This window comes from Triticum aestivum, chromosome 4B (genome assembly GCF_018294505.1).
Source record: "Triticum aestivum cultivar Chinese Spring chromosome 4B, IWGSC CS RefSeq v2.1, whole genome shotgun sequence".
NCBI lineage: Eukaryota > Viridiplantae > Streptophyta > Magnoliopsida > Poales > Poaceae > Triticum > Triticum aestivum.
Genome location: NC_057804.1, coordinates 536,568,172 through 536,587,499, shown reverse-complemented (window position 1 = coordinate 536,587,499; position 19,328 = coordinate 536,568,172). Strand labels below are relative to the sequence as shown.

Below are 19,328 nucleotides of genomic sequence, written 5' to 3'. Positions count from 1 at the left end.
ATATATTTTTTGACTTTTCCATAATTAAGAATATTTATTAGTTATATGAAAAATAATTAAACAACAAACTTATGAATTATGAAAATGTGCATATCATTATTCAAATTTTTTATAACTAAAATAATATTTATAAATTGTAATTTCACCAATATTTATGATATTCTAAACGATATAAATATTTTTATAACCAGAAATACAATTTAGTTTATATGATTTTTCCGAAAAATAATACATCCAAACTATTTAAATTTTTTTGAATATTTTTCTAAATAAATTATCTTTTGTATGTATAAAATTAATAAACACACTAATATTTGAAATTTATATTTAATACCATCATTAAATTTTACGTACCTTTTACAAATTCTAAAAAAAAAGAACGCTAACATATGGGGCCTGCTGGTCATAGAGACATATATAAAGCAAGCCTTCTGTTAGAAGTGGGTCCCGTGCCACGTGTGCGTGCTAATCAATATACGGTGCCACATCAACGCATTATATGTCTACGGATAGGATTATTACCGTATTTGCATGCTTGTGCCAAGTTTTAGAATCAGTTTGGTGTATTTTTCAAGTTCAGGCACCAAAGTGAACGACGGTGGCAAGTTTAAGCACCACCGGTGATATTACCTCTTTATAGTTTATAGGTGTTCCTAGTATAATTTGATGGTAGAGGCCTGATGATGTATTTTACATTACAATTCTTGTTGCATTACCTTGTAGTGTTGTAAATATTTGTATCTTTATGTTTTCAACTAAGTGAGAGTTAGCCCTTTTTAGTCTTACTCACAAAGTAAGCTTGCAATGGCTATAAAATTTGAGTGAAGGTCAATTCATTTTCAATTGAGTGTTAAATATAGTACTTATTAAACTTAGATCACAGTTACATCGTCCACAACTACCATACTGCCTGAGGCTTTACCTCATGAGCCGCGGTGTTAGCCACTCGAGGACAATGAATAAACATGACTATGTGTTGTTGTGCCAATACTCTAAGAAAATTGCTGCTACAGCATCCCACCACCATGCCCCCTACAAAAATTGATGACATCAAGAGAATTCGATTCTGCTTGAACCCGTGGAAACCAATTGGTGAAAATAGCATCCGAAAGCAATAGGGATGCACTTGCATTGAGCAGCCGGGAAGTGGCCCTTCTTGTCGCATATGACAGAGGCAGTGGCGTCTGAACCTTCCTCTTCGACATTTACCTTGATGAACTTGGGTTCATGTCTACTCCCCCTCTGAGACTAGGGCGCTCAATTTTGACTTCCGAAAATTTCCCTCCCAATCCACCACAAGTACCAACAACCGATAGCAATGACCTCCTTATGGTTCAACGATGGCATCATCCGAAGATTAACCGTAGTTCGAGCAATGCTTGAAGAGCCACCATAGTAGTTATTGTGTAGCTGCTGCCTTAGATCTGTTGTTATCGACATGCGCACAATACGAAAGTTCCTATGTAGGATTTTGTAGGGTAGTCGATCAAGAGATTCGGTATGTTTGTGTCTGTCATTGTGGTGAAGGGGATGTGTGTGTTCGGTAGTTTGTGTCTGTCATTGTGGTGAAGGCGATGTGTGTGTTCAGTAGTTTGTTTCTCTATTGTGTGGTCTGTTGGGGGTGATGTAAGCGCTAAATATGTATGGCAACAGTACTTTGTTTTGTGTCCAGATTTAAATACTTTGAGATAACTACATAATATTGCACTTCTGTAAACAGAATTGTTGTTTTGCAGTCAATTTTTTGTGTCTTCATTTGAACTTTTGTCCGTCGGACAGTGCGCTATGATTAGTGCTGGAAACTTTGGCAGGAGGCTTTTTGTCTTGAATTTTTTTTATGGTATTTTGTTGCAGGGGGCACTCATTTTTGTCTCGAGTTCATGGATGATATTAATTGTTCCCTTGTATATTTTCAACTAAGTGAGAATTGGCCCTTTTTAGTCTTACTCACAATGTAAATTTTGCGTAATACATGTTCTGCAGCCGGTGTCATTTTCTATTGAATGTTAAATAGATGCTCAAACAATGGTAATGTCTTATTTTAGGAAAAACCATCATGACTAGCTTTATTAAACCTAGATCACAGTTACATCATCCACAAGTGTGTTGACAATACTGCCCGAAAGCTCGTCAACCCAATTATTACAAAAAATAAACTTAGCTCATTAGCCACGTGTTAGCTGCTCGAGGACAATGACTAAACATGACCTTTCCAATATATGGCGAAAATTGCTGCTGCAACATCCCACCACTCGTAACTGAACCCGATGGAAACCAAGAGAATTAGCAAACACTGGCCCATCTCGCATAGCCATCGCTTCCATCATCATAGCATCCGAAGCATAGGGGCGTACTTACTTTAAGCCGCCAGCTTGGGTCCAGGTTTACTCCACTTCTGATCAAGATCACTAGGACTCTTCAAGTTTGACTTCAGAAAATTTCCTGCTATGCCCAACACTTTTTTTTTAGAATCTGCTATGCCCAACACTTTTTTTTTTAGAATCTGCTATGCCCAACACTGACATATATAGGCCACCAAACAAAAGGTGGGGCTGGTTCATATTTGCCCCCGAATCCACAACCGGTAGCAATGACCTTATGGTTATGATGATGATGATGGCATGATCTGAAGATTAACCGCTGGCAGTTCGAGCACCACTGAACCAAAACGATCCACATGAACCACAGAAGAGATCAAGTCCATGAGTCCCTACCGGTTACACAGCTTCTTGGCGTTTGCACATTGAACCAACATGTGCCGTCGCTGCAAGGTTACCAACAATGGTATGCCTAACACCACAATGTTGTTTCATGCAAAAAAAAAAACATTTTGTTTGAGTACTAGAAAAACCCTACTCAAAGTTCTCTTTAGAACAAGTTAAAAGTACGGCAGAGTATGCAGGTGCAACACAACACCGAGTCACCAACATAAGTTTGACATTGATTCGGTTTTTTTTTTGTCCGAGAGTGACAAAGTTTGACACTGTTAATTACATAACGGCAACTAAAACATCAATAGAGATATATACAGCTATATTTAGCATCTAAGCAGGTCTCGGTCCAAACCAACGCTTGATGTCAGGTAGCATCATCTATGGATTATACTTCGACATATTAGACAAAGAATAACTGTAAGATGAACCCTTCTTATCGGATGCTCGAGAGACATATGCAAGGGGATCTTCAGAATAGAGCTTTGACCTTGATGATGCGCTGGCACCTGGAACGCTCAAACCACCTGGTCTGATCGATGCCAAATTGTAGAAGTCTGCCACGCCGCCACTGTACTGAGTCTGAACAGATAAAGCAGCCAGGGTCTGATTCTGGATGCCAAGGGGACGCTGGTTCCCAGCAGAAAGCAATGGATTATGAGCGGTAGCTGGAACTATGTTATGGCTAGAAACAGCTTGGTACTTGTTCGCAACTCCAGCTGTAGGGAGGCTCTGCCTTAACATGAGCTCCTGACTCGATGTTCCTACCGGGCAGGCGTTCTGGCCCAAGGAACCTTGTACGGCACTCTCTGGAAGCTGTGGTCTCTTCCTGGAGTCCAGAATGTTCTTACTAACTTCACGAGCAGCTGCAGCTGCAGCATTGGCTGCTCGCTTTCTCTCTGCACTTTGCAGATCCAATTGTGTCATTCGGTTGTTAGCTTCTTCCAAAATAGGCAGCTCTTCTAGTTTATGTTCTTTAATGAACTTCTGCAATGCTCCGAGCAATGTACGCTCTTTTGCATCACCTGCATCCTGCCGAAGCATTTTAAGAAACGACAATTCAGACGACCATGAATACATGATGTTTCATAATAGATGATACTGCAGCAGAGCTACCTGAGAGGCAGGACCGTCTCCCCTGATGCGGATCATGTTCCCAGCATTTTTCGCATCATTCACATATGACCTAAGAATAGGCAATAAAGGATATTTGTGCACTAAATTAAGAGCTTGGATAAATTTGACTGCATCGAGCTGTTTGCCTTTGTTTATCATTGCCTGAGTGAGAACTGGTGCAAAGAAAACATGCGGAGATTAATATTCTCATCGTCTCAGCTCATAGAACTAACAAGGTGGAACAGAAAATAACATGCAATGGACTCTTAAAACATAAAGTTCACACCAGAAAGCTACACAATAGAATGAAGTGAACAAACAGACACCACAAACAGGCCGAACAAACAAGAAGATCAGATATAATTAAATCTTCTCATCTACTATGTCACTTGATGTTGGGCAGAGCTGTATTCGATACTCATCGCCTTCCTGAAAAATTATCCAAAGATCTGCTTAAAAAACCAAGTATAAAAACTACAATCAAGGGAGAAAAGGAGAAAAATGGAAATAAACAATGAAGTAAACTAAATTTCCGAACTGAGCACATAGAATCAGAACAAGCACTAAGTGCCTAGGGAGAAAAGGAGAAGAAAAAAAGGCAAACAATGATGTGAACTACCAACTAGAAGTGTTAGCATGATTATACATGTATACAAGCAAACTCAGCCTATAAACCGATATAGGACAATAAGGCTCCGCTTGTACTTGCTGAATCGTACATGAACTTATTTTATAATCGAGTGTTATATAAAAATAACCATAAAGGGCAACCTGGTGCATGTAGCTCCCGCTTGCGCAGGGTCCAGGGAAGGGTCCGACTATATAAAAATAACCATGAAAGCAGGAAAGAGCTAGTTACAAACGTTCAAATAGAGAAAGGCTGGTTGGGCAAACAGGATTATTACAATCCACCACAATGCCAAACGTACCCTAAGAGCCACTACGCATCCCCTGGAATAGCTCCCGCCTACTATTTGGTCTTGAAGCTTAAAAGATAATACCAAGAATGAAACAGGTTCAGTTCATCCATTAGCATAGAGTCATGGACATCAGAATTGAAGAATGGCAGCAGCATTCAAGTTTTCATATACCTAAATTAAAATAGCCTACAGTTAGGATTTACAAGTGACCTTGCAGAAATAAATAGCGTGTAGCTCTGAACCAGAGTGCCTTAGGGAGAAAAGGAGAAAAGAGGAAAGACCAACAATGTGAACTACAATTACCAACTAAGCACATAGGTTTAGCGCACAGAAGTGTTAACATGATTATACAGGCAAATCACAAAACAGATGAAGAAATATATTATATTAGACAGCTGAAAACAAAGCAAAAGTGAAAAGATTGCTCAAGTAGAGAATTTAGATGCGGTTAGCAAGCTAAGACAGGGAAATAAACTGCACAATTTAGAAGTGGTCATGACTCAGGCATTGAATGGGAACAATTGCAGCATTCGCTATATGCCAATCAGTCCCAACAGTTGGGAATTGTTTTACAAAGGTATCATCACAGCGTCACAGGTCACATGATACAGTGTTCAACGTACAAAGTTAGTGTACCAAGTACATGAAGAAGCCTAAAAATCTAACAGCAAAATCAGAGAACAATATTGAAAGGTTCAACAATAACTCATGAGCCAAGGCAAGTTGGCAACTGAAACCAACAGTAACAATGTACGATATGAGCAACACTCTCAATGCTTAACTCACAAAACCACAAGCATTATAAAAACAAGCTAGGAGTTTTTACAGAATAATCTCCAAAATAAGACTTATCATTTAGGGTTCCTAGAAATGAACGGTTCATATTCAATCCCTTCTGCCCTGCCTTGCACTTACGTTATAAGCTCACTAGTTAGTAGACTCAGAAGATAACAAGTGAAATAAGTGATGTTATTGAATAAGCTCAAGATGATCGTGGATAAATTGGCATAGGACAATAAGGCTCAGCTTACAGTTGCCTAATTGTGCTACACTGAACTTGTTTCATAGCGAAGTGATGTGGATAAATACTCCATGAAAGCAAGAAAGAGCTGGTTACCAAACATTAAGATAGGGAAAGGCTGGTTAGGCAAACAAGATTATTGTAATCTACCACAATGCCAAAAGTGGCCTAAGAGCCCTTATGCACCCGGGCAATTTTTTGGAGTTGAAGCTCAAAAGATAATACCAAGAACAGAAACAGGCTCGGTTCATCCATTAGCACAGAGTCACGGACATCGGAATTGAAGAATGGCAGAAGCATAAAAAAAATCATATGCCTAAACTAAAATAGGCTACAGTTAGGAGAGACCTTGCAAAAAGTAAATAGCATATGTTGATGAAACATCGATACAGCAAAGATGCAGATGAAACAACTGGACAAAAAGAAAAATACAAGGATATAGCAATATAGGCCTCCCAAAAAAAATATCAACAGTGCATCGACCCAACAAATCCAGGAAGACGGTTAATTTACATGGATTATGATAGGTGGGTAAACCAACATAGAAATAAAGCTACAGCGTGAGAATAAAAGAAATATTAATAATATGATTAAAGGATCAAGGGCAGATGACAAATGTCCTATGAAATCGTGATATTCCAAATGAAGAGTTCAGCATAAAAATTTAATATAGTACTTCCAAGTGCCAGTCAACCTGAACAACTTAAACATGATCAATCAAAACCATCAGACACTAAATCTGTGATATCTAACTGCAAATAGATCATGATGGTAAAGAGTTTTGCATCAGCATTTCATCTTGTACCTTGACAAGAGCATCTCCAAATTGCATATTCACAAACAGCTCCAGGTTGCAGGATTTAAATGCAAATAAAAAAAATGAAAGAATCACCACGGGGAAGTTCTAACAGAACAATGTGTTGCAGTCTGTGGCAATATCAATCGAAAATGGAGTGTTGGATTCCTACTACTAGAATAATGGCAGTCTACTCAAGAAACGATTAACATAAAGGTTACCCCTGGCACTATTGCTAGCCATTCCTAGTAAGGATACTGGATACTGGAAACTGATATCGTGACATATCACTGCATCAAGCAGGAAAGTAACCTATCGGAATGATGGGCATAGTGGCGCTTCCGGTCAGGTCAGTTAGGGCGCATTTGGATTCCAAGCAAGCAAGAATGGTTATAACCTTGCTTAAGAAAGAAATAGGTGTTTGGTTGGTTAAAACAATTTAAAACCAGCTTTGCCAATCAAACTAGCTTCAATGGACTAAAAAAACCAGCAAGAACGAGAAAAGTGATCCGCAGGTGCTACTGTGATGATAACCACTGTTTGCTCATATTTCATGGCTAGCTAGTACTAGTAGAAAGCTAGATGAAGATGAACCAAGCAAATCTCCTAGCCTTGCATCCTGTAGCTTGTGCTAGCTAGAAATACTCTACTTGCTTAGCTAGGCATAGTCAACGGAAGATGCAAACACACATTTACTGAACAACATGGTTGCACAGAGCATAATGCAGTTCTAATTTTCCTAAGGCGAGGAAAAGGTGCCTTACCTGGTAGATGCTTGTCGAGGTCGAGGCCAAGGCCGAGGAAGATCTCCACGGCGCGCTCCCGGCTCGAGATCGACACGACCAGATCGAGCACCTGGACGGCGCCACCAACATCCTCCACCAAACCAAATACCCCGACGAGAAGCAGAAAGGCGATCGTCTCATTCTTAAACAGCGACTGCTCCTCGATCCGCTTGCTCCGTTTCCAGTCCGCCGCGACAGCCTTGGCCTCCTCTCGCGCCTCCGGCGACGGCTTCACGCCGAGCGCGCGAATCCGGTCGAGGAGGTCGATGAGCAGGCGGCAGGACACCTTGGATTCACCGTCCGCCTTGCCATTGGTCGGAGGCGAGCGGCAGAACCCCGCGGCCGCGGCGAGCACCAGGAGCCCCGGGTCGGGAGCCACCAGCAGGGCGGCGTCGAGTGAGCGAACGGGGTCCCGGAACTCGTCCCTGTGCTCGGCGAGGTACGCGCGGAGGCCTGGCCCGTCCATCCCGGAGCAGAGCAGCTCGAGCTGGGAGAAGCCTTCGAGGCAGGAGGCGAGGGTGGAGTCGATTGTGGTGGCATCGGAATAGAGGGTGCGCCATGCGGAAGTGAAGGCGGAGAGGGCGGTCGAGTAGGTCTGGAGGGAGGCGACGGCGTCGAGCACGGAGGGGTTCGGCTCTCGCTCGGCCGCCATGGCTGCAGCCAGCGCCGGAAACCCTTGGCTCTGCCTACGGGTCTACGCTAGCCGGTGGGGGGAGGTGGAAGATGCAGGCTTGGTTGGAAGAGGCCCACGTTGAGTAAGAGCCCAAGTCAGAGCATCTCCAACAGCCGCACTAAACTAGCGCCGCGCCGCAAATTAGGCCGTTTTAGCGCGCGCGCAACGCGCCGGGTCGTTTCAGCGGGCGCGCAAAAACGGCACGCGCGCTATAACGAGTTGGACGCGCGGTCGAAAACACTTCGGGCGCCCGCTACAGCGCGCGGCACACTCGAGCGCTCGCGCCGCACTCTCTCCTCTCCTCCTCCTACGCCTCGCGCGCGCCAGCGCCAGCGCCCTGCCACCCACCCATGGACGCGCACACCGGTACCCCGCTCACCCCGTTGTACAGCCGCGACCCCCCCGCCGCCGCCGCAGCCGCCGCCTCCGCCGGAAACCCTAGCGCGGGAAGCGTTGGCGGCGCCACCGCCGGAGCTCCGCCGAGCGTCGGCCTCGCGGGCAGCCTCTTCTTGCCGCCGCGGATGACCACGACGCCGGGTGGCGTCGCGCCGGCGCCGTCCCGTGCCGCCGCCGCACCGTCGAAGAAGGTCCCCAATGCGGCGCGGACGAAGAAGGGCAAAACATCCGCGAAGAAAAACAAGGCGGCGGACGGCTCCGGCAGCACGAAGGCGAGGGGAAAGAGGCTTGCAGGGCGTTCGACGGCCGCGGCGGCTACCGAAGCGTCGGCGAGCTCACTCGTTGAGCCGGCCGCCGACGCGCACCACGTGTTCGACGAAATGCCCCCAAGGTGAAAAAAATTCCAACTTTTCTTTTTTTCTTATTTTTTCAATGCATCATCACATATAGATAGCTTATTTGCATTGTTCAAAAAACTTTGTAGTCTCAACGATGATGCATACATGTCCACTATGGGTGTTGGGTCCAACAATTCGCATTGGTCTCAAACCAATGACATCCATTTCGAAGACCATGAGTTTGAGGTGGACGAGGAGGGTGAGGGAATTGTCGAGGCGCCGAAAGGAAGAGCGGGCAATTACTCCACCAACGATGACAAGTTACTATGCTATACTTATTTGCAAGTGTCGAGGGATCCATCCATTGGAGGTGATCAAAGTAGAGACGCGTATTGGGGGCGAATGAAAGAACACTTTGATGCTCACAACGTTAGTGGAATTAACCGCTCCGAGAGATCACTTCGGTCCCGATGGTCGACAATCAACTCAGATTGTCAAAAGTGGGCGGCCACACAAAAGTAAGTGGACAAGATTAACCCAAGTGGCACAAATGAGGATGATCGAGTAAGTGGCATCTCATATATGTTCATCATACTTGTTTTTGGTGACCGAAGTGCTAACTTGTTTTGTTTTTCTTGTAGTACAATATTGCACAAAACTTGTTCAAAGAAGAGACAAGGATAACCAATAAGGGGAAGATCAAGAAAGGCAGGATCTTTACCTTGCCTCATTGCTATGAAGTGTTAAAGGATGATGAGAAATGGAAGAAGCGTGAAGGTTTGGAGAATTTGCATTTGAGCAACAAACGGAAGCGAGCAATTGAGATGAATGATGATGAGGAGGAGGATGATGCATCAAGGGATGACGGCAAGAGAAGCCCCACACCCAACTCGGTTTCATACTCGAAGCCAAAATGACCGGATGGGTGCAAGAAAGACAAAACCGAAAAGAAGAAGAGGAAAGGAGATGATGAGCTCAAAAATGCTATGGAAGCTATTATGAAGGCAAGGGTGGAATCCAATGAGGTGAGGAAAATGGCAAGGAACCAAGATGACGTGGCCGAGGAGAGGAGGTTGGCGGCCGAGGAGAGAAGGGTGGCGGCCGAGGAGAGGAAGGTGGCTTTGGAGGAGAGGAAAGTGAGCAATGAGGAGCGAGCTAAGTTGTTGGAATGGGAGAAACACTTGTTCTTCTTGGACACATCTAACCTCAATGCGGCGCAAAAGGAGTATGTCAATCTTGCCCAACAAGAAGTCTTGATCCAAAAAAGAGCCATGGTTGCCGCCATGGGAGGCATGGGTGCACCTCCGGCCGCCATGGGAGGCATGAGTGGCTTTGGAGCACCCTCCGACGCTATGGCCGCCATGGGAGGCATGAGTTTTGCTTCTCTCATGGGAGGCATGGGTGCACCTCCGGCCGCCATGGGTGGAATGTCTTTCGATGTGCCTTCTCACACACATTCCCATGGAGATGCCGATGAAGATCTTGCCAACACCGTCGGAGCTTCACGAGATGCGGTGCGTGATGAGGAGAGGGAGGAAGATTCATTTTCGGAGGCGGAAGAGTCGTCTTCGGAAGATGAGGACGAAGACGAGGAAGATGAAGATTGATGTGTCATGTCTTGAACTTTAGTTTGCATTTGAACTTGGTTGGATGAACTTGTGGGCATGAACTTTTATTCATCATCAACTTATTTGCGTCAAATTTCACATGTTCATTGCATTTTGATGAATGTTTCAAACTCATTTTATGTCCAAAATATCATATATATTAATGCCCGACGAGTCACGCGCGCTGTATTTTTGCGCGCTGCATTATAGTGCGGCTGCTGGAGCCAGCACTGGCGGCCGCGCTAAACATGCCGAAGCGCGCGCGGCAAACAGGTTTTTTGCGCGCCGCGCTTTGCGCGGCTGTTGGAGATGCTCTCATGTACAAGCCTACAGTCCAAGATAACAAAGAGATGCCCATGCCCATCTACATATGCTCAACGAGCCTTAAGAAAAGTATACTCACTCACTCCCAAAATACGTGTCTCAAATTTGTACTACCTAGTACAAATTTACTAAGCTCAAGACACTTATTTTGGAACGGAGGAAGTATGATATAAAATCTTCAAAACACACATGCCAATTTCTTCATAAACATAGCAAATTACGGCAATGTATAATTTTGTTGTGAAAATTACCATGTTCACTTGAAAGAATTGTCATACTCCGGCAACATTAAGGGCATGTTGTGAACTCATCCCGCTCCACGCTTCTCCAACTCCATGCGAGGAGCTGGACAGAACGTCTGAGCTCCGCGGAGTTAGCTTCCTGAAGCGTTGCGTGCCTGCAGTGTAAAATGCTGGAGCTGCTAAAGCCCAGCTTCACCAAATGGAGAAGTGAGGAGTTCGTGATAATTATGAAGGGGTGTCACCGTGAAGTTGAGAAAACGGTTCGTGAAACAAGTCCCTCGACGCCTCTGGATGCCCACCTCGCTTCAACTCTGTGCGAGCGCACGTGGCCAACCCTCCTTCACAAAATGATGCAGTGTGGGGTAGGGATGGCAGTTTTGCCCATGGGTATGGGTACCTGCGGATACCCTACCCGAAAACGATGGGCATGGGCAAGAATTAGAGAGATATTGTACCCACGGGTAATGGGTATCCATACCCGCAAAATATATGCATAGGGTATGGGTATGAAAATTTTCCCATGGGTAACCCAATGGATACCCAGAAAAAATTAATTAATGAAAATAACTCCTATGATATGTAGGGTCAACATCTAACTCATGTGGCCCACCCTAAATCTCGTATTTCTTATACCGTCCATAACCCATAGGCCCGTAATCACTTGACCACCACTCCTCCTACGTCCTATGTGACTCCTCAAAAATATTAAATCTCAACTCCTCGCTACCAAACTCCTGTCCAACTCTCGATTCAGCGATCCACCATTCCCACCACTGCCTCCCAATATGCTGAGCTTCCACTAACCACTGGTCATACTCCCTGGATGCCTCCAAGAGGCCACCCACCGAAGGACCTCGCTTAGTGCTACACTGCTCGCCCATCATCATTTGAATTTTAAACTCATTTCTCTACCTTTTAAAATTTTAAATGTCATATATTGAACCCACTGGATACCCATTGGGTATAGAATACCTGACGATATGGGCATGGGTAACAATTTATGCTCATGGGTATTGAAGTGGGTGGGTATAGAAATTTTCTATGGGTATGGGTTTGGGCAGAAGGAGGTTGTACCCGCCCATACCCTACTCATTGCCATTCCTAGTGTGGGGCCATATGGGCTGTCTCGAGCCGGCCCAAATTGGCGCCCAACAGGCCAGTAGCCTCCCGGCTGGGCCGAATCGCTAGGAGAAGCTATGAATGATGTCGAACGAATTGAATCGCCAGGTGAAGTTCCAAGCTAGCTCTAGAAGCTAATTTTGTGGAGTTTGGGAAGCTCAGAGAGGTTCTGGGCAGGCCCTAAAGAGTTGTTTGGTTGGACACTCAGTTTGCCACACCTAAGTAGAGGCAGTTATGGGGCGCCACACCTTAGGCAAAAATTTCTACAGCCAAAGCCCCTTCGAGCTGTGGCAGGCCGAACCTTAGTAAAGAACTAAATGTCTTCCTAGAAAGTTGTGGCACGCCACACCTTTGGCGTGGCTAGCTAAGACTGGCAACCAAACAACTCCTAAATGTCATGAAAAATGTTTGTTTTTCCATGCCGCAGCGAAAGTCGTGGATAGCTTTAAGAAACATGTAGCCCAACGCCACCTAGTGTTTCTTCTTTCTTTTCTTATATCCTCCATTGAAAATAAGGTTTTCTTTGCTCAAAGGGAAAACTTGGATGCAAAATTCATGTCCCAACAACTATGATGTTTGTTAGCTTTTTCTAACAAAGGGTGAATTTATTAACTCAAAATGAAGCATCAAGTGGATATAGACGTAATGAGCACATATCCAGCCTCTTCATAGCTAGGATATACACAGTCCACATGAACGCACACACATAACTAAACACACCAGAAAATAGCAAAGTCATATATATAAAACCAAAGCAATGACTTAGCAAAGAAAAAAGGACAAACTACACCAATGACCATATCTGTACCAACCATCTTTTGACACGAAAAGGACAATGAGGTTCTTCAGCAGCAATGCCTTCATGAAAGGAATGACAGTCAAGCGCCGCCATCATCGGATCCAACTACCAAAGGCCAGATTATAGGGTTTCACCCTGAAGAGCAAGTTCGAGCCTATTCGAGCAATGCTTTCAACAAGATCATCATGCAAAAACATCCCAATTGTCACATATAACTGTATAAGTTTATAACCAACTTGGTTCAGACCTAAGATTATCATCACGGGGCTCGAGACCGTGTACTCGAGAAGGACCACTAAATTAAAGTCAATCATGTATTGTCGTCACCACTTTTTCGAGATCCCAGCAGCTACAAGGGTAGCACTGTCTTGATGTGATGGCGCTATCATCGCCGCTGTACAATCATATTGTCTACATCAAGCCGCCTTCCATAGATTTCATCTCACTACCAAATGCTAACTAGACGGACTAGGAGCCAGTAAAACCCACAAAGGATTCTTCCAGCCGCATTCCACAACCTCGCCACTACGAGCCACTAGATCTGGAGAGAGGAACTCTCACGAAGTCCCCTTGGTGGCCATCACAATCCACCGCTCGAGTGGTTTGATAGATCGCAGCTAAGTGCAACTTGCCGCTGTGATTGATTCTGGATCGTCACCATGCGACTGCGGTTCTTGCAGTTGCAATGGGATGGACGGAGATGAAGGAGGTTACGGCGAACTGTTGATGCATTTCAGGCCAACCAGGTTGCTTGATACGTCTCCAATGTATCATAATTTTTATTGTTCCATGCTATTATATTACTTGTTTTGGATGTTTATGGGCTTTACTCTACACTTTTATATCATTTTTGGTACTAACCTACTAACCGGAGGCCCAGCCCGAATTGTTGTCTTTTTTGCCTATTTCAGTGTTTCGAAGGAAAGGAATATCAAACGGAGTCCAAACGGAATGAAACCTTCGGGAGCGATCTTTTTGGAACAAACGCAATCTAGGGAACTTGGAGTGGACGTCAAGCAACGAACAAGGCATCCATGAGGGTGCCCGGCGCGCCCCTTGGGGGTGGGCACGTCCCCACCCTCGTGGGCCCCTCGTTGCTCCACCGACGTACTTCCTTCTCCTATATATATCCACGTACCCCGAAAACATCCAGGAGCACCACGAAAAACTATTTCCACCGCCGTAACCTTCTGTATCCGCGAGATCCCATCTTGGAGCCTTCACCGGCGCTCTGCCAGAGGGGGAATCGACCATGGAGGGCCTCTACATCATCTTCAAGGCCTCCCCGATGAGTTGTGAGTAGTTTACCACAGACCTTCAGGTCCATAATTATTAGCTAGATGGCTTCTTCTCTCTCTTTCAATCTCAATACAAAATTCTCCTCGATCTTCTTGGAGATCTATTCGATGTAACTCTTTTTGCGGTGTGTTTGTCGAGATCAGATGAATTGTGGGTTTATGATCAAGTTTTCTATGAGAAATATTTGAATCTCCTCTGAATTCTTTTATGTGTGATTAAGTTATCTTTGCAAGTCTCTTCGAATTATCAGTTTGGTTTGGCCTACTAGATTGATCTTTCTTGCAATGGGAGAAGTGCTTAGCTTTGGGTTCAATCTTGCGGTGTCCTTTCCCATTGATAGCAGGGGCAGCAAGGCACGTATTGTATTGTTGTCGTCGAGGATAAAAAGATGGGGTTTATATCATATTGCATGAGTTTATCCCTCTACATCATGTCATCTTTCTTAATGCGTTACTCTGTTCTTCATGAACTTAATACTCTAGATGTAGGCAGGAGTCGGTCGATGTGTGGAGTAATAGTAGTAGATGAAGAATCATTTCAATCTACTTGTCACGGACATGATGCCTATATACATGATCATGCCTAGATAATTTCATAACTATGCGCTTTTCTATCTATTGCTCGACAGTAATTTGTTCACCCACCGTAATACTTATGATATCTTGAGAGAAGCCACTAGTGAATCCTATGGCCCCCGGGGTCTATCTTTTATCATATAAGTTTTCCATCTACTTTTATTTGCATCTTTTACTTTCTAATCTATATCATAAAAATACCAAAAATATTTATCTTACCATATTATCTCTATCAGATCTCACTTTCGCAAGTGGTCGTGAAGGGATTGACAACCCCTTTATTGCGTTGGTTGCGAGGTTCTTGTTTGTTTGTGTAGGTACGTGGGACTTTTGAGGAGCCTCTATTGGATTGATACCTTGGTTCTCAAAAACTGAGGGAAATACTTATGCTACTTTGCTGCATCACCCTTTCCTCTTCAAGGAAAACCAACGCAAGCTCAAGACGTAGCAAGAAGGATTTCTGGCACCGTTGCCGGGGAGGTCTTCGCTCAAGTCAATACATACCAAGTACCCATCACAAACTCATCTCCCTCGCATTACATTATTTGCCATTTGCCTCTCGTTTTCCTCTCCCCCACTTCACCCTTGCCGTTTTAGTCGCCCTCTTCCGTTCGATCTTGTGTCTCCATGTGCCTTCTTTTTGCTAGCATCTTCGCTTGCTAAAAGTTTATGGATCCTCATACACTTGCTAATCTTTTCAAGAGATCCAATTATGATGAACCAATTGCTAGTGAATTGAGTGCACTAGATTATCTTTATAAGGTTTTGCTTGAAATTCGTGGATCTGAAAATTGTGATGAGGAAATTTATGAAGAGATTCACGATAACTCCTTGAATAAAAAGCATGATTGCAATGATTTTACTACAAATTCTATTGATGTCAATTGTGCTAATAATATGCAAAACCGTAAGCTTGGGGATGCTAGTTTTGCTATGTCTAACTTGTTGCAATGATCATGATTGGGGTGATGATATTTTTTATGATCTTGAAAAATTATTTAAGCCCCATGGTGAATATGAGATTGATAATAGTGTTTGCAATATTATTGAAAGTGGGTTTGGAAGAGTGTCAACTTTAGATCCCACATATTTGGAGAATTTTCAATCTTATGAATTTTTTGATAAAAGTGGGTTTGGAGAGGTCATGACTTTAGTTAATGTTAATCCCACTATTTTGGAAGAGTGTCAACTTTGCATGCATGTGGATCGTGTTGAAAATATTTTATGTGATAGATATTTTGTTGAATTTTCTTATGATCCCACATGTAAATATTATGAGAGAGGGAAATATGATTGTAGAAATTTTCATGTTACTAAATTACCTCTCGTTATGTTGAGATTGCTATTGTTTCTTTCCGCTTCCTTGCATATGCTAGTTTTTGCTTGCTATGATAATTTGTTTTCCTATAAGATGCCTATGCATCGGAAGTATGTTAGACTTAGATGTGTTTGTCACGTGTTTCATGATGCTCTCTTTGTGCTTCAATTCTTGTCTTTCATGTGAGCATCATTGAAATTATAAATGCCTAGCTAGGGGCGTTAAACGATAGCGCTTGTTGGGAGGTAACCCAATTTTATTTTTTGTTCCTTGCTTTTTGCTTCTGTTTAGTAATAAATTTTTCATCTAGCGTCTGTTTAGATGTGTTTTCATGTTTTAATTAGTGTTTGTGCCAAGTAGAACCTCTAGGATAACCTACGGTGATAGTTAATTTGATTCTGCTGAAAAACAGAAACTTTCGCATGCACAAAAATAATTTTAGTAATTCACAGAAACGTGCTTTTGCGTTGATTCTTTTTCTGTAGATCAATAGACAAATTTCGCAGGACTTCCTATTTTGTTAGGATTTTTATAGTTCCGTAAGTATTAGAAAGTTACAGATTGCTACAGACTGTTCTGTTTTTGACAGATTCTGTTTTTCGTGTGTTGTTTGCTTATTTTGATGCATCTATGGCTAGTATCGGTGGGTATGAACCATAGAGAAGTTGGAATACAGTAGGTTTAACACCAATATAAATAAAGAATGAGTTCATTACATTACCTTATGTGGTGGTTTTATTTCTTGCACTAACGGAGCTTATGAGATTTCCTGCTGAGTTTTGTGTTGTGAAGTTTTCAAGTTTTGGGTAAAGATTTGATGGACTATGGAATAAGGAGTGGAAAGAGCCTAATCTTGGGGATGCCCATGGAACCCCAAGATATTCAAGGATAACCAAAATCCTAAGCTTGGGGATGCCCCGGAAGGCATCCCCTCTTTCGTCTTCGTCTATCGGTAACTTTACTTGGAGCTATATTTTTATTCGCCACATGATATGTGTTTTGCTTGGAGCGTCATGTATTATATGAGTCTTTGCTTTTTAGTTTACCACAATCATCCTTGCTGTACACACCTTTTGGGAGAAACCCACATGATTTAGAATTTATTAGAATACTCTATGTGCTTCACTTATATCTTTTGAGCTAGATAGTTTTGCTCTATGCGCTTCACTTATATTTTCTAGAGCACGGCGGTGGCTTTATTTTGAAGAAATTGTTGATCTCTCATGCTTCACTTATATTATTCTGAGAGTCTTGTAGAACAGCATGGTATTTGCTATGGTTATAAATTTGGTCCTAGAATGATGAGCATCCAAGTTGGGTATAATAAAAACTATCATAGAAAGTGCATTAAACGCTTTGGTCAATTTGATGCTTGATAATTGTTTTGAGATATAAAGGTGGTAATGTTAGAGTCATGCTAGTTGGATAATTATGAAATTGAGAAATACTTATGTTGAAGTTGGCAAGTCCCGTAGCATGCATGTATGTTAAAAATTATGTGACAAATTTGTTGCATGGGATGCTCTTTTAATTGTCTTCCTTATGAGTGGAGGTCGGGATCGCGCGATGGTTAACTCCTACCAACCCTTCCCCTAGGAGCATGCATAGTAGTACTTTGCTTCGAGGACAAGTAGACTTTTGCAATAAGTATATGAGTTCTTTATGAATAATGTGAGTCCATGGATATATGCACACTCATCCTTCCACTTTGCTAGCCTCTATTATGCCGCGCAACCTTCGCCGGTATCATGCACCCATTATTTACCTTCCTCAAAACAGCCACCATACCTACCTATTATGGCATTTCCATAGCCATTCTGAGATATATTGCCATGCAACTTTCCACCGTTTCGTTTATTATGACATGTTCCATCATTGTCATATTGCTCTTTGCATGATCATGTAGTTGACATCGTATTTGTGGCAAGGCCACCTTCATAATTTTTCACACATGTCACTCTTGATTCATTGCATATCCTGGTACACCGCCGGAGGCATTCACATAGAGTCATATTTTGTTCTAAGTATTGAGTTGTAATTCTTGAGTTGTAAATCAATAAAAGTGTGATGATCTTCATTATTAGAGCATTATCCCAAGTGAGGAAAGGATGATGAAGACTATGATTCCCCCACAAGTCGGGATGAGACTTCGGACTTTACAAAAAATAAAAGAGGCCAAAGAAGCCCATATAAAAAAAGAGGCCAAAGAAGTCCACCAAATAAAAAAATGAGAGAAAAGAGAGAAGGACAATGCTACTATCTCTTTTCCACACTTGTGCTTCAAAATAGCACCATGATCTTTATGATAGAGAGTCTCCTATGCTGTCACTTTCATATACTAGTGGGAATTTTTCATTATAGAACTCCTCAAAATGCCCTAGGTCTTCGTGAGCAAGCAAGTTGGATGCACACCCACTTAGTTTCTTTTGTTGAGCTTTCATATATTTATAGCTCTAGTGCATCCGTTGCATGGCAATCCCTACTCACTCACGTTGATATATATTAATGGGCATCTCCATAGCCCGTTGATACGCCTAGTTGATGTGAGACTATCTTCTCCCTTTTTGTCTTCACAACCACCACCATATACCACATATAGTGCTATGTCCATGGCTTGCGCTCATGTATTGCGTAAGAGTTGAAAAAGCTGAAGCGCGTTAAAAAGTATGAACCAATTGCTTGGCTGAAACCGGGGTTGTGCATGATGGGAGTATTTTGTGTGATGAAAATGAAGCATGGCCTAACTATATAATTTTGTAGGGATAAGCTTTCTTTGGCTATGCTATTTTGATAAGACATGATTATTTGTTAGTATGCTTCAAGTATTACGATTTTTATGTTTTATAAGCTTTTATCTTGAACCATTTGGATCTGAACAATCATGCCACAATAAAGAAAATTACATTGAGAATTATGCTAGGTAGGATTCCACATCAAAAAAATTGTTTTTATCATTTACCTACTCGAGGACGAGTAGGAATTAAGATTGGGATGCTTGATACGTTGATACGTCTCCAACGTATCTATAATTTATGAAGCATTCATGCTATTTTATTATCTGTTTTGAATTATTACGGGCTTTATTATACACTTTTATATTACTTTTGGGACTAACCTACTAACCGGAGGCCCAGCCCATATTGCTGTTTTATTGCCTGTTTCAGTATAAGAAAAGGAATACCAAACGGAGTCCAAACGGAATTAAACTACGGGAGTGTGATTTTTGGAACGAACATGATCCGGGAGACTTGGAGTACAAGCCAAGGAAGCTTCGAGGAGGCTAGGAGAT

General features: G+C 42.8%; 1 protein-coding gene across 1 annotated transcript; it reads right to left on the bottom strand.

Moving 5' to 3' along the window:
• Positions 1 to 2,903: 2,903 nt before the first annotated feature.
• On the bottom strand, positions 2,904 to 8,095 carry LOC123093150 (FRIGIDA-like protein 3). Its single transcript, XM_044515062.1, has 3 exons — positions 7,329 to 8,095; positions 3,828 to 4,000; positions 2,904 to 3,743 (listed from the first exon to the last, which is right to left on the bottom strand). Exons 1-3 carry the CDS (start codon positions 7,999 to 8,001, stop codon positions 3,093 to 3,095), a joined length of 1,497 nt encoding a protein of 498 aa, XP_044370997.1. The 5' UTR covers positions 8,002 to 8,095; the 3' UTR covers positions 2,904 to 3,092.
• Positions 8,096 to 19,328: the final 11,233 nt, after the last annotated feature.

Coding starts and splice junctions, on each gene's coding strand:
- LOC123093150 (XM_044515062.1), bottom strand. CDS start 8,001: ATGGCGGCCGAGCGAGAGCCGAACCCCTCCGTGCTCGACGCCGTCGCC. Junction 4,001..7,328: donor CCTCGACAAGCATCTACCAG/GTAAGGCACCTT, acceptor TCTTTGCACCAG/TTCTCACTCAGGCAATGATA. Junction 3,744..3,827: donor GAGACGGTCCTGCCTCTCAG/GTAGCTCTGCTG, acceptor ATGCTTCGGCAG/GATGCAGGTGATGCAAAAGA.